The sequence below is a fragment of the Lepidochelys kempii genome, chromosome 1 (genome assembly GCF_965140265.1).
Source record: "Lepidochelys kempii isolate rLepKem1 chromosome 1, rLepKem1.hap2, whole genome shotgun sequence".
In the NCBI taxonomy this organism is placed as follows: Eukaryota; Metazoa; Chordata; order Testudines; family Cheloniidae; genus Lepidochelys; species Lepidochelys kempii.
Genome location: NC_133256.1, coordinates 278,166,283 through 278,179,279, shown reverse-complemented (window position 1 = coordinate 278,179,279; position 12,997 = coordinate 278,166,283). Strand labels below are relative to the sequence as shown.

The 12,997-nt window shown below is 39.4% G+C and overlaps 1 protein-coding gene across 18 annotated transcripts in view; it reads left to right on the top strand.

Annotated features, from left to right (window-relative positions):
• Positions 1-12,997, top strand: part of PTPRQ (protein tyrosine phosphatase receptor type Q) — a 212,930-nt gene that overhangs the window by 166,596 nt on the left and 33,337 nt on the right. For 17 of the 18 annotated variants that reach the window (XM_073327659.1, XM_073327658.1, XM_073327660.1 and 14 more), the window contains 7 exons: positions 2,192-2,436; positions 3,823-3,889; positions 4,602-4,760; positions 5,522-5,744; positions 6,268-6,341; positions 11,428-11,527; positions 12,421-12,549. In XM_073327659.1, coding sequence (XP_073183760.1) covers positions 2,192-2,436; positions 3,823-3,889; positions 4,602-4,760; positions 5,522-5,744; positions 6,268-6,341; positions 11,428-11,527; positions 12,421-12,549 — 997 coding nt within the window. Of the gene's footprint in view, positions 1-2,191; positions 2,437-3,822; positions 3,890-4,601; positions 4,761-5,521; positions 5,745-6,267; positions 6,342-11,427; positions 11,528-12,420; positions 12,550-12,997 lie in introns of those variants that run through there. The other variant, XM_073327668.1, reaches the window with a different exon arrangement.

The window sequence follows — 12,997 nt, the reverse complement described above, 5'->3', positions numbered from 1 at the left end:
AACTGGTTTTGATAGCCTCACGGAGACGCAGAGCCCCTCAATGTGCTCTTCTTATTGCCCTGGTGTCTGGCTGCTCAAAATTGGCTGTGATCCCTCCCCCACAGAGGAAACTTTTCTCCCTTTGTTTCACAGATATTATGGAGCACGCAGCAATAACAATGGGGATTTTGCTTTCGTTGAGGTCTAACCTAGTAAGCAAACTGCCAGTGACCTTTTAAACATCCAAAGGCACATTCCACCACCATTCTGCACTTGTTCAGCCTATGATTGAACCGGTCCTTTCTGCTGTCCAGGCTGCCTGCGTATGGCTTCATGAGCCATGGGAGCAAGGGGTAGGCTGCGTCTCCCAGGGTCATGATTGGCATTTCAACATCACCAACGGTTACTTTTTCAGTCTGGAAAGAAAGTCTCTGCTTGCAGATTTCTGAACAGACCTGTGTTCCGAAAGATTCATTCACCTTTCCCGACCAGCCCATGTTGATGTCGGTGAAATGGCCCCTGTGATCCATCAGCACTTGCAACACCATTGAGAAGTACCCCTTTATGTTTATGTACTCTTTGGCAAGGTGGTCTGGTGCCAAGATAAGGATTCGCCCCACCACAGTTAGGGAACCCCATTGCAGCAAAACCATCCACTATGTCCTGCACGTTGCCCAGAATCACTACCCTGCTTAGCAAAAATCTGTTAATGGCCCTGTAAACTTGGATCAGAACAGATCCCACAGTAGATTTACCCACTCCAAATTGATGCCCCACTGACTGGTAGCAGTCTGGTGTTGCAAGCTTCCACAGAGCTATAACCACTCACTTCTCCACTGTCAGAGCAGCTCTCATTTTAGTATTGCCGCACTTCAGGGGTGGGGAAAGCTCTTCACACAGTTCCTAGAAAGTGGCCTTATGCATTGTAAAGTTCTGCAGCCACTGCTCATCATCCCATAGCTGCATAACGATGCAATCCCACCAGTCAGTGCTTGTTTCCCAGACCTAGAAATGTGTCAAGGTGATACGTGACTGTCACCAGCAACTGTGAATTGCTCTGTCTATGACTTCCAGCAGGGCTGCTAGTAGGGTGACCAGACAGCAAATGTGAAAAATCAGGATGGGGGTGAGGGGGAATAGGAGCCTAAATAAGAAAAAAGCCCCAAATATTAGGACTGTCCCTATGAAATCGGGACATTGGGTCACCCTAGCTGCTAGCGTGGCATCACATTGTTCCACACGGCGGCTCCTGTATCAGCTGTGTAAATATTGCAGGATAAGGCATGAGGTGTTTGTAATGCTCACAACAACAGTGTGCAGCTGAGCGGGGTCTATGCTTATCGTGCCATGGCGTCTGTGCGAGTAACCCAGGCTTATGAAAAAAGGCGTGAAAAAGGCTTGGTTTGTTTGCCATTGATTTCAGGGAGGGAGGGAGGTAAGTGCATCATGGTAACATGCTAATGCCATGTTCCCATAACCACCTGCACCAATGTTTTGGTCCCATAAGGCATTGCAAGCCCAACCCAAATTTCCGCTCAGCTACATGCACTGTGGGATAGCTCCATGTGTCAATGCAAGCCCTGCTAGTGAGGATGCACTCCACTGACACAATGAGCGTAGTGTGGACACGCAAGATTGACTTGCTTAAATCAGAGGCTCAATGTCAACTTACATAAAGTCAACTTAACTTTGTAGTGTAGACATGGTCCAAGTATGTTTGGGCATCAGTTAATGGAAAGACTGAGTCTCCTTGGGCAATGCTGTGTCAGTCCCCTGGTTTAAAAGTAGTGAGGGTGGTTGCTGCTGACAGAGTGTTTTCAGAAAGGGGTCTCCAACTCTGACACGTCTCCCCATAGTCTAACAAAACACGGATTTGTTATATTCAGAGCATACTTAAAAGCTCATGCTTTTCATGGGGCTGTCCAGGAAGCAAAGGAGTTAGAGATGAGGGTGGTGGCTTATGATCTGATCCTAATTATGGTGGGCTTCTAATCATTAGGTTTGCTATCTGTGAGATTAATATTATAATATTTGCACAGGCACTTAGTGTTGGGATAATAGTTTTTAATTAATCAAATTAAATAGCAGTGGTATAATCCTGGTGTCCAAAAGATTATTTTTTTTCTGAAACCTTTCTGTATTTTAATCTATAAATAAATAATAACAGTAATACATTCCAATTTAAAGTGAATTTCTGAAATGTTTCCTTTAGTGCCTAAAGACCCACCTAACAACGTAACATTTCAGAAGATACCAGATGAAGTAACAAAATTCCAAGTGATGTTTGTGCCACCATCTGAACCCAATGGAAATATTCAAGTATATCAAGCCATGATTTACAAAGAAGATGACCCTGCAGTTGTCCAGATTCATAATCTAAGTGTCATTGACAAAACAAATAAATCGGTCACTGCAGTGATAGAGGGGCTAAAAGGAGGACATACGTATAATGTCACTGTAAGGCTTAATACAGTTCTCTCTCTGTCTTTGATGTCAACAGATTTGCTTGATTAAGGAGTGAAGGCCAGAATATGATTTTGTTCCCTGGCATTGTAACCAAAGATATAAAGTGTATGGGGAAAATCAGTAGTAACTGAGGACTCTTAGCATCTCACTGGTGGTAGCACCTTGTAGGACTAGATCCTAGATCACCAAGCCAGTCTTTGGCACATCCCTTTCAACTACAAAATTTTGTTCTGTCTTTTGATCCCCAAGGTGGTCTTCTGTTTTGTATTTTTTTTTTTTGTTTCAGTCTCTGGGCCCAATCCTACAAGCAGTGACTACAGATGAATCTTTATTACTGCTTGTAGTCACACCATTAAAGCAATCAGGGATTAGGACAGGAGGGAAGGAGAAGCAAGAGTAAAAATCCTCCTGGAAATAATTGTTTGAAGGTTGGATTTGTTCCACCCCCACCCCTTGTTTTAACTATGTTATACCAGGGTCTGAAATATTGTTTTCTTATGATTTTAGAGATGAGTGGAGTAAATGGCTCAAAGAATGACCTAGGAAGGTACTTGAGAGAGTCCCTCTGGAAATTTTTTTTATAGTGTAAATCTACTCCCTTTCTGATTTCGCAAATATCAAAGGAGTTTGGAAGAATAAACAAATTGGGCCAAATTCTTCCTTCAGTTGCACTGGTGTAAATCCAGAGAATCTCAGGTATAACTGAAGGCAGAATTTGGTCCACTGGTATGTAGTTTAAAAAATGTAGGAGAATCAGATAATAGTATCCAATTTACTCTTGTATATTGTCTTTCATACAAAAGTACTACAAAATGCTTCAGGAGTGCTTTCAAGCTTTACACGCAAATAGATTATTTTAATCATAATTTATCATACAGGTAGCATCTATATATGCAGAGGGACAGGAGTCAAGAGGGATATAAAGACCATATAACAGGAGAGAAACTAAGAGGCTCAGGCAATAGGATTTCATGATAGGCTAGGAAGATGAGCTAGGTCTTGAAATTGGATTTAAAAAAAGTCAGGGAATGAGTTAGAGGTAGAGAGACATGCAAGTGTAATAGTGTGTTCCCGAGAGTACAAGCGAATGGAGTTAGAGATTAAATTAGTAGGGAAATTTTAATACGTATTTTAAATAATGTTGCTCCATATATACATAAATTAAGGTTCTAGTTCCATCATGTATTCTGGTCACGTGAATAAAGTAAATAACAATCTCAAGGTTTATGTTATCACTGAAACCCTTCAGTCTTGTCATGTTATGTATATTATAAAATTGCAGGATTCATTATTCCTTTAAAAAGCATACATTTAGCTTTTGCTGATTTAAGTTTAACACAGATTTTCAATAAAATAAAGTGTTCATTTCTTTTTAAGGTGTATGCAATAAATGGTGCTGGTGCAGGGCCAAAAATCCAACTAAAAATAACTATGGATATTAAAGGTATGCATAATAAAATGCTTTTTTGCTGAGTTCCCTATAAGCTCTAAAAAAAATTACTGTAAATTTGTGCATGCATATGGGTTTCCCTCCTGTCCATTGCCTAGAAGAATGAGCATAAGTCTGAGAGCCTTGAATGCCTGAGCTCTGTTCCTGCCTCTGCTACAGATTAATAATATTTGGTACTTATATAGTACCTTGCTGATAGTTGAATTGTACCATATACCATAATTAGTACCAATAAAACAGTGGGACTACTTATGGAATAAGGTATTACTCAGTGTGAAAAAGGTTATCCGAATTTACCATTTTACAAATATTATTTAGTTATGCCTCACCATGACATTTAGAAATAGACTATAGAACCATCTGTACTTATACCTTACCACATCCATGAGAAGCAAATAAAATCATTGTCCCCATTTCACAGATAGAAAAATTAAGGCTAAGATTTTTTTTTAAACAGTGTTCTTTCTTAGTCAAACCTGTCACTTGTACTCTGATCCTGCAAAGGGGGAAATCTGTGAGGGCAGACTCTCACCCTCTCAAGTATCCCGTTGTAGGATAGGCGTCTTAAGTAGGACATTAGCCTGTCCACCAAAATGTCCCAAATAAGAGGATTATATCTTATAACACTATTACATGCTTGAACTAAGTGATTTCAATTAATAAATTAGAAAGCAAAACATTTTGGCTTGTCTTTGTTTAAAAACAGAGCCACCAAGACCTAATAAGAAACCAACACCAGTTTTTGATACTAGTGGGATGCTACTTGTTACTGCTACAACAATTACTATCAGAATGCCAGTATGCTACTATAATGATGATCATGGACCTATCAAGAAAATACAAGTTCTTGTTGCAGAAGCAGGAGGTAGAGAAAGCTATTATATTCTTTTGCTAATTGTTCGTACCTTTTAGTTTCTTGCATTTGACCTATTACTCTGTTCCCTTATTGCCTTTATTGGGTGATGCAGAATTAATGTTGGGAGACATTTGACCAGTTACTGCAGCAATTGTAATACTCCCAGAAGTCATTCATGTGGTACCTCTGTGCTACCATTCCTTGCTCCAAAGCTGAAGCATTGTCTGTGTGCTGTAGACTGGATTCAGGGAACCTATCCAAGGCATTCACCCTTTTCAGCTGACAAATAGTAGCTGTTGGTTGTTGAAGTCACTCATACTCTATTTCTCATTATCTTTTTCAGGGTTTATCCGTTTCTTTGTTCATGACTTCCTTTAAAAAATAACACATGCTGTATCTCTGAAATTAAAATATCTGAAGGTTCCATTTAGCAGTTTTTCCTCCTTTAGCCATTTTTTTGCTGTTAGAAGAATGCAGCCGAGATAACATTTCTGTTTTACAGCAGGAAGGAGTCATGTAAATTTATTTTGTGTAGTACGGGTCAGATTGTGAACTGATGAGCTTTTGCTGATGAACATTTGCTCATATGAGTAGTCCTGTGGGACTAGTGTATACCATTCATACTTTTGAAAAATGGTCACTTATTGAGGTATTTAAATGGGAGCTATTGAGTGCTAAGCGCTTCTGAAAATACAACCATTGGTTTACCTTCTTTAACTGCAATCTGTTTAGAATTGAAATGATTTATAATTAATTTCTTCTGACAATAGTTCAGCATGATGGAAATGTTACTAAGTGGTATGATGCCTACTTCAAAAAACCAAGGCCATATTTTACAAATGAAGGCTTTCCAAACCCACCCTGTACAGAAGGAAAGGAAGTACTGAGTGGCAAAGAAGATATGTATGTTATAGGTGCTGATACTACATGCATGATACCTGGGAGTGAAGATAAAATCTGCAACGGCCCCCTAAAACCAAGAAAGCAGTACTTGTAAGTATACAATTCAAGTTGTATGTCAATGTTTAAGTAAAAAAAATGTTTAAACAAAAATATGCATTTATATGAGTGACAATCAGACAAAATGCAAAGGTGATATATTGTTAAGATATATTGTTATATTTAAGAAAAGGCGAGGTCTAAAGTGATTTCACAAGAAGCCATAAGCACACTGGGACTTTCTGTATGAAGTGGTTTTAAATTTTCATATACTTAATTTTTTTTTACTGGACTGTAGAAGTGAGACAACTGACAGGTAGTTTTTTTTGTTTTAGTAACATAAGATTGTTCTTCCTGAATTCAGCAAGTCTAAGTGCAAGATAAGTACTATCCATTTCACGCATCTGCAGTATACTTTTAACATGCTGACATTAGGATTCTTAAATTATATGGAGTATACTGATTGCATGTTATTTTTCCCCAGAATGAAGAATAATTACTAGTTCTTCACTGAATGAATGATTTTAATACTTGTATGTAAATACTTGATTCCTGAATTTATTTAATTATTTTACAGATTTAAGTTCAGAGCAACAAATGTTAAAGGCCAGTTTACAGATTCAGACTATTCTGACCCTGTCAAAACTTTAGGTAAGAAGAACGTAATTTATTAAAGACATTTTAATATTTCAAAAGCATCTGATAAGTTATGAAATTGCTCTCTCTCCTTTTTACAAGATCATTCACTTTTAAGTTAATAACCACAACTTTTGGTGGGCCTAGCTTAACCTCAAGAGTGCACAGTCCGGAAATCCATTCATCTCAGAGGATGCCCTGCAAAGTCATGCCACAGTAGTTGCATGATCTTCTTGATGAGTCTCAGCTGTGATCCATTCCTTCTATTGGCAGCCATCCTGTGGACATGATCCCTTGACCCTTCAGGTTCAAAGAAAAATAAACAACTGTTATCAATCATAAACAGATTGGCAAGGCTCTGCTTAAATCAGTGGTGTTCTAACATAGAATCTAGACAATTCTGGATGTCACTGGCCAATGGCAAAATTGTTGTTGGACCCCAAACCACACAGACCTGCTGCAGCAGCTGCACTGATCCTGAGGGAGTGAGATTCAAACTTTTTTGGGCAGATCCCTTGAAATTGATAGGTTTCTTCAACAAAATAGTAAACCGATACTTAGGAAACTACCATCCCTTGGAAAAGGGAACCCGAGCAAGCTGTAGCAGTCCCAGATAATAGCAGAGGGCTGCTGCTGGACATATTTCCTCCTCTGTGCACTCATCTTGTGCCCTCTGAGCTCCCCAGCCCACCTGATCTGTCTTAGAAAATGAAGTGTCACATATTGGAAGTACCCAAATGCTAGTGCCCAACCTGAATGGTCTATTTCCCTGACCCTGAATGCTCAGGAAAAAAAGAAATTACAAATGCTTCTTTCTGCCTTAGAAATCTCTGACACTCAAAGTCATTGAAGCAAATACCCTGAAGGGCCAGCATGACAGGGCAATATGAAAGGAGTTGTGATTGCAATCCCTTCCTTCCCCTTCAAGGTACCTGTGCACCAGAAATCCCCTGAATGGCTTAAAGAAACCATCCAGGCAAGCACAGAATGAAATGCTTTACAGGCAAATACTGTAGTTAATTATAGTCCCTACTGTACTTGCACTATTGAAAATTGCACCACTTGCTCCTCTGGCATGTGCCACAATTGGACAAGACATGGTTGCCTTTACTATGATATGAAGTCAGAAAAAACAGCACTGTAAATTCTCCAAGTCCTAGGGTTTCCTGATCTCTTTTTCAGTACCAATACTACCTTGTGCCAAGGTTCCATGGGAATGATGGCATCACAGCTGGCTCTTGCCTGGCCAGATAAAGCAAGCATAATAATTAGTTTTGGGCAGGAGTGCCTCACTTACGCAAAACTGCACAATAGATTTTAGTGTATATTCTCCTCTCAACCATTTTGTGAATACCACTATTCTAATCTGGAAGAGCTTGGAAGTCATTTAGTCATGGCTATGCCACAAAGGATGTATCCACACTAGGAAGAAAGGTGGGGTTTTTACTATGTTTTAGCTAACACATGGTGACCATTGTGGTAAAGGCAGTTTGTAATTTTCACCTGTTAGCAGGTGGCAGTAAACAATTGGGGGGATCCTAGGGTTTACCTCCACCTGCTAACACATGTGAAAATTACAAACTGCCTTGTCCACACCAGATTTTTAACATGTTTGTTACCATGTGTTAGCTTATGCTTGGTAAAAACAAAACAAAGCAAAAACACTTTTTCCTAGTGACGTCAAGGCCACAGAGAGATGAAACTATCACAATGTGACATTTGCATTATCCTATTGGCCCTTTGTGGATCAGTATCATTATGAGCTGTAGCTCACGAAAGCTCATGCTCAAATAAATTGGTTAGTCTCTAAGGTGCCACAAGTACTCCTTTTCTTATTATGTATTGATGTGACAGCAGATCAAAATCATTTTGCAACACAATGTCATTTGTCTCTATCTCTCTATTTTGTCCCTCTCCCACTACCTCCCCACCTCCACATCCTCTCCCCTGCTCCAAACCTCTTCCTGGTTGCTAGGAGAAAGAAAGTTTCTCCTCTGTTGGAGGGTTGTGAAAGAGCGAGACAGGATTCTGGCAACTCTAATTCATTTACTTAGTACTCACCAGCACCTCTGTTTGCACTTTCTTGACCAGATATTTTTGTTTTTTACTTTGAATTAATTGATTGGCAACTAACTCAAGATAATCAAGATCTTTGTGAAAGCTAGTTTGGACTAGAGCTGTGTGGAATTTTTTGGCCAAAACATTTTTTTAATGAAAAATGCAGCTCTGGGTCGACAGTTAACATTTTGTGAATTCGTGTCAAAGTTGGAAATTGTTTGTCAGGTTAATTGAAATGTTTCATTTCAACATTTCTGAATTAAATCATTTAGAATTTTTCAATTCAAAAAAATTTTCCTTTCAAAATGTTCTTCAATTTTATTTAAAAAATTGGAAAACATTTTAAAAAATTTGAAAATGAAACAAAACATTTCTTTCAGTTTCAACAGAACAATTTTTTCATGAGTTTTTGGTTCACTGAAAATTTTGAACAAATTTCATTGATCTGAAATATTTTTTGTCCTTTTTTTATTTTTCAGTCTGGCCAGCGAGCCAAAAAAATCTGTTTTATTCACACAGCTCTACTCTGGACATTCCCCAATCATTTGTTCCAGGCTACTCATGTTTATAGTTTACCTGAGGGTTCAGCCAATGCTGGTAGCGTCTACACGAGCCTTTACAAAGGTATTAATTATCTCAAGTTAATTAACAATCAATTAGCTTAAGGTAAAGTCTAGTGCAGACAAACCCAAAGAGCACGTGTGAAGAACTGCACCTGTGGCTGGAGAACCAAAGGTTTAGTATTACTGCTTTACAGTATTTTTATTAGTGATATAAATAAGCAAATGCCAGATGCAAAACAGATTTGATATTACTGTTCCAAAACTTTGGTGTGGGACCTGATACCCTTTTGACCCAAGAGATTCACCGCTTTTCAGGGTTTTGCAGATTGTTTCCAGTTGAAGGAGAATTAGAGGATGGATTTGGGTATTTCTGTGATGCAATCCTGTTAATTTACAAAGAATGTACGAAATCCTGTTTCTGTGAATACAGTAGGAATTGAACAACAGGAGGCAGTTTCTTTGCTCACAGTTCCAAGCCTCTTTCCAGCCAGCACACTGTTCAAAAAGCCCTCTCTTGGTTTTCTCTGAGGGATGTCTACCAGCTGACTCAGGCTCACAGGGTTTGGCCTGCTGGGCCTTTTCATTGCTGTGTAAACTTCTGGGCTCCCATCCTCCAGGGTCCTAGAGCTCAGGCTTCAGCCCAAGCCCAGACATTTACACAGCAGTGAAACAGCCATGCAGCCCATGGACTGTGAGCCCGAGTTGGTTGTCTAGTTGCTGTACAGACATACCCACAGAGTCACGCTGCAAGTGCTTCTCTTGCTGTTTTCCTGGCTTTCTGGCTGCTTCTCTCTGCTTGTTCTCTTACTGTTCCTCAGTACTTCTGATTGTTTCAGCTTATACACACAGCCCTCCACCAAACAGTGCTAGCTACCTGTACATTCAATTCCTAGCTAACCCCATCAGCCCACATAGCTCAGCTTCTGACTGGCCATATTTGGGCCTGTATTTTGGCCAGAGACTCCTGTTGTTTCATCTTGCTCCAAGAAGAAGCTAAACTGTTGCTTACATTTATCTTGAATGAAGGGCATCTGTCAAACCCACCAGCATCAATGAGGTTTCACCCAATCTCCATAACTGGTGCTATGAAGGAGAATTGCATGTTTATCTCAAGAAGATAATATTCCCTGTGCAGTGACCATCAGTTAAATACAACCAGATATACTAAATAATAACTTTTGATCTGCATTACAGAAGAAGTTGCCAACCTGTGGGTCATAATCTGCAGGAGCTGGCTGGTTCCATGGTGCTAGTTCTTTGTTTTCAACTACTAAATTGCATTAAAAGGAAGCTAAAATTACATTAATTTTCTCCTCATATTAATTTTCCATGTAAGCAATTGTTGGTAGCTTCTTACATGATTGCAAATAGGAGGAGAGGTGGCTGTGGAATTACAAATGGGTGTGGAAATGAGCCACAAACACAATTTTTCTAATACATTTTTCTGTTCCATACTATTTAAAGTGATGAGAACCCCAATGCTCATTTAGATTTGATCATTTAGATTTATTAAAATTGCTATGGTCTTGTAAAATATCAGCTGAACTTTGCACGTGATGCAGTTACTGGTATGCTGTTTTATGTACAGTAGATGTTAATCCTCAAGAAGTTTTTAATAAACAATGGTGTCTATTTAACATTCTGTGAATGTCTTAATATTGTGTATCTAAGACCACTAATATCTGGGAAGTTTCATATAAAGTGTTGCTGGGTTAGTTTCAAATATTCAACAAGCCACATCCTCTCTGGGTGTAAATGGATGTGGCTTCATTGCCATAAATGCCTCCTATTTTACTAAGTCTTCAGAATGAAATACCTGGAATTTCATTTTCTTTGAGAGGCCCATGGGATGAAGGCAGAGGGATCATGAAGCTCAGTGAGATTGGTCTCACCAAGTTTCTAGGTAATCGCTAGGTTGGGAAGGTTTGTAGAGTAGACAAGGAGCGCTGCTTCCCAGTCTCATGGATCCTGGGGCTCCACAGGTAAGGGAAGGCCTATGCCCATGAAAGCGGAGTGTTTCCACGGAGAAGACAGAACAGACTCATCCATGCTACTTTACTGGCCTACCCTTTAGGCATGGCCTTGTGCAGTGATCTGTTGTGTTGTCACAAGGTGCATGGTGGCAGCTGCAGAAGAGGACCCAGCGGTAGTTAATGCCCCTTGGATTTACATGAGGAAAAGCATGGTTTCAGCAGCTGGTGAGGTTGCAGCTGGTCCTCTGCTCAACCCACTCTTGGTCCCACTTCAAAAATCCTGTGATGCCCAGAAACTGCTGAGCTTTGGCAGAAGAGCTCCTACTCACTGCCAGGAAAAAGGGATCACAGGGCTCCCTCATCCCACTCCCCCCTCCCACGCTCCCCCCCGAGAAATGTGCTGGATTCAATTCCCTTTTGTTTGCAGAAGTAGTCAAAGAACGATCCAGTCTTCAGATATTTGTTCTTCAAATGTTCAGTCCCAGTATTGCCCACTTTCTGTTGCAGGTGAGGGACTGTCAGAAAGAGCTGTAGAAATAATACTTGCAGTCACTTTGTGTATACTTTCCATAATTCTTCTTGTGGTGGCAATCTATGCTTTTGCAAGGTAAGACTTCTTTGTATATACAATACTACACATTCTTTTTCATCTATATGCAAATATGTCTTTACATATAGAAGAAATAAATCCTATACTTAGAACCATATATAACCAGCCTGGTATCTTAAATTATGTTGCATTTTAATACCATTTTTTATCATATAGAAACTTCTGTCATCCATTACAGAGGATGAGTAGCTTGATTTGAAGTCAGCAAGTTCAAGTCTGTTCTCAGTCACACTGGTGAAATTCCAGAGTAGCTCCACTGAAGTCAATGGGTCTAATCTGGAATTACACCTGTATTTGAGAAATCAGAAATTTGACCCTAGGTGAGGTAACCTATAGCATGCATAGATGCCTAGTTGAAGAAGTAGTCAAACTGCTGCATGAATGACATTCATTCGCTCAGTAGCCACAGGTGCTATTCTGCCACTACTAGTTCACCAGGGCATTGAAGGAAAATAAGAAATGGGTCAAGAGTTTACACAGGAGTTAAGAAGTATAAGGACTTGATTCTCTTTTCACACAAGTTTTACACTAGTATAACTCCATTGCATTCAGTTGAATTACTTCTGATTTACACTAGTGAAAATGAGAGGAAAATCAGGTCCAAGTAGTAATAATTTCTGAGGAAGACTTTCTCCATTGTCAAAATTTTGCCAGTAAAATGTGGCTAAAATGCTTGCTGACAAAAATGTTCAAAGAGATGGGTAAAATTGCTGCTGGTTTTGCTATGCTCATCACAGAATGAAAACTGGAAGTATCATTGTTTTTCTAGAGTTTCTCTACTCCTAGTTCTATGAAAGGCTGAATCTATCCTGCTAATTCATGTGTAATTAATAAATCATTTGAATATTCTTTCTCATTCACTCTCAACTTTGTTATGATCTTTGGTTTAGAATCCGACAAAAGCAAAAAGAGGGAGGCACCTACTCCCCACGGGATGCAGAAATTATTGACACTAAATTCAAGCTGGATCAGTTGATCACAGTGGCAAACCTGGAACTGAAGGATGAGAGATTTACTCGGTAAGCATACCCCTTAGGCAAAGCCGTAGTCCAAAGGATCTGTAGCCATGACCCCTTTCTGACCTTTGCTTGTTTGGAAGTGTTTGTGGTGTTCTTATTTACGCAGGTCACTAAGATCCTCTTTCAAAGGGTGCCCTCCATCCTCCAGACACTTTTGACTAGTAGAATATTACTTAATCTTCACATCTTTTACAATAAGATAAAGATCTAAGTTATAAAAATATAAAGATCTAAGTGCAAATCATCCTTTAATTCTGATGGCAAAAGGAGATGCATTTTTTAAACATGGGAAATTGTTCAGTATTTTGATGGCTCACTATTTTCTGTGGATTGCAAACTTATAAACATCCCAAAAGATCCAAACCCTTAAACTGTGTCTTTTTCAGCTCAACCAGTAACATAATCATTGTTTAATTGACATTTAGGAAATGTTTTTGCACAAGGGGAC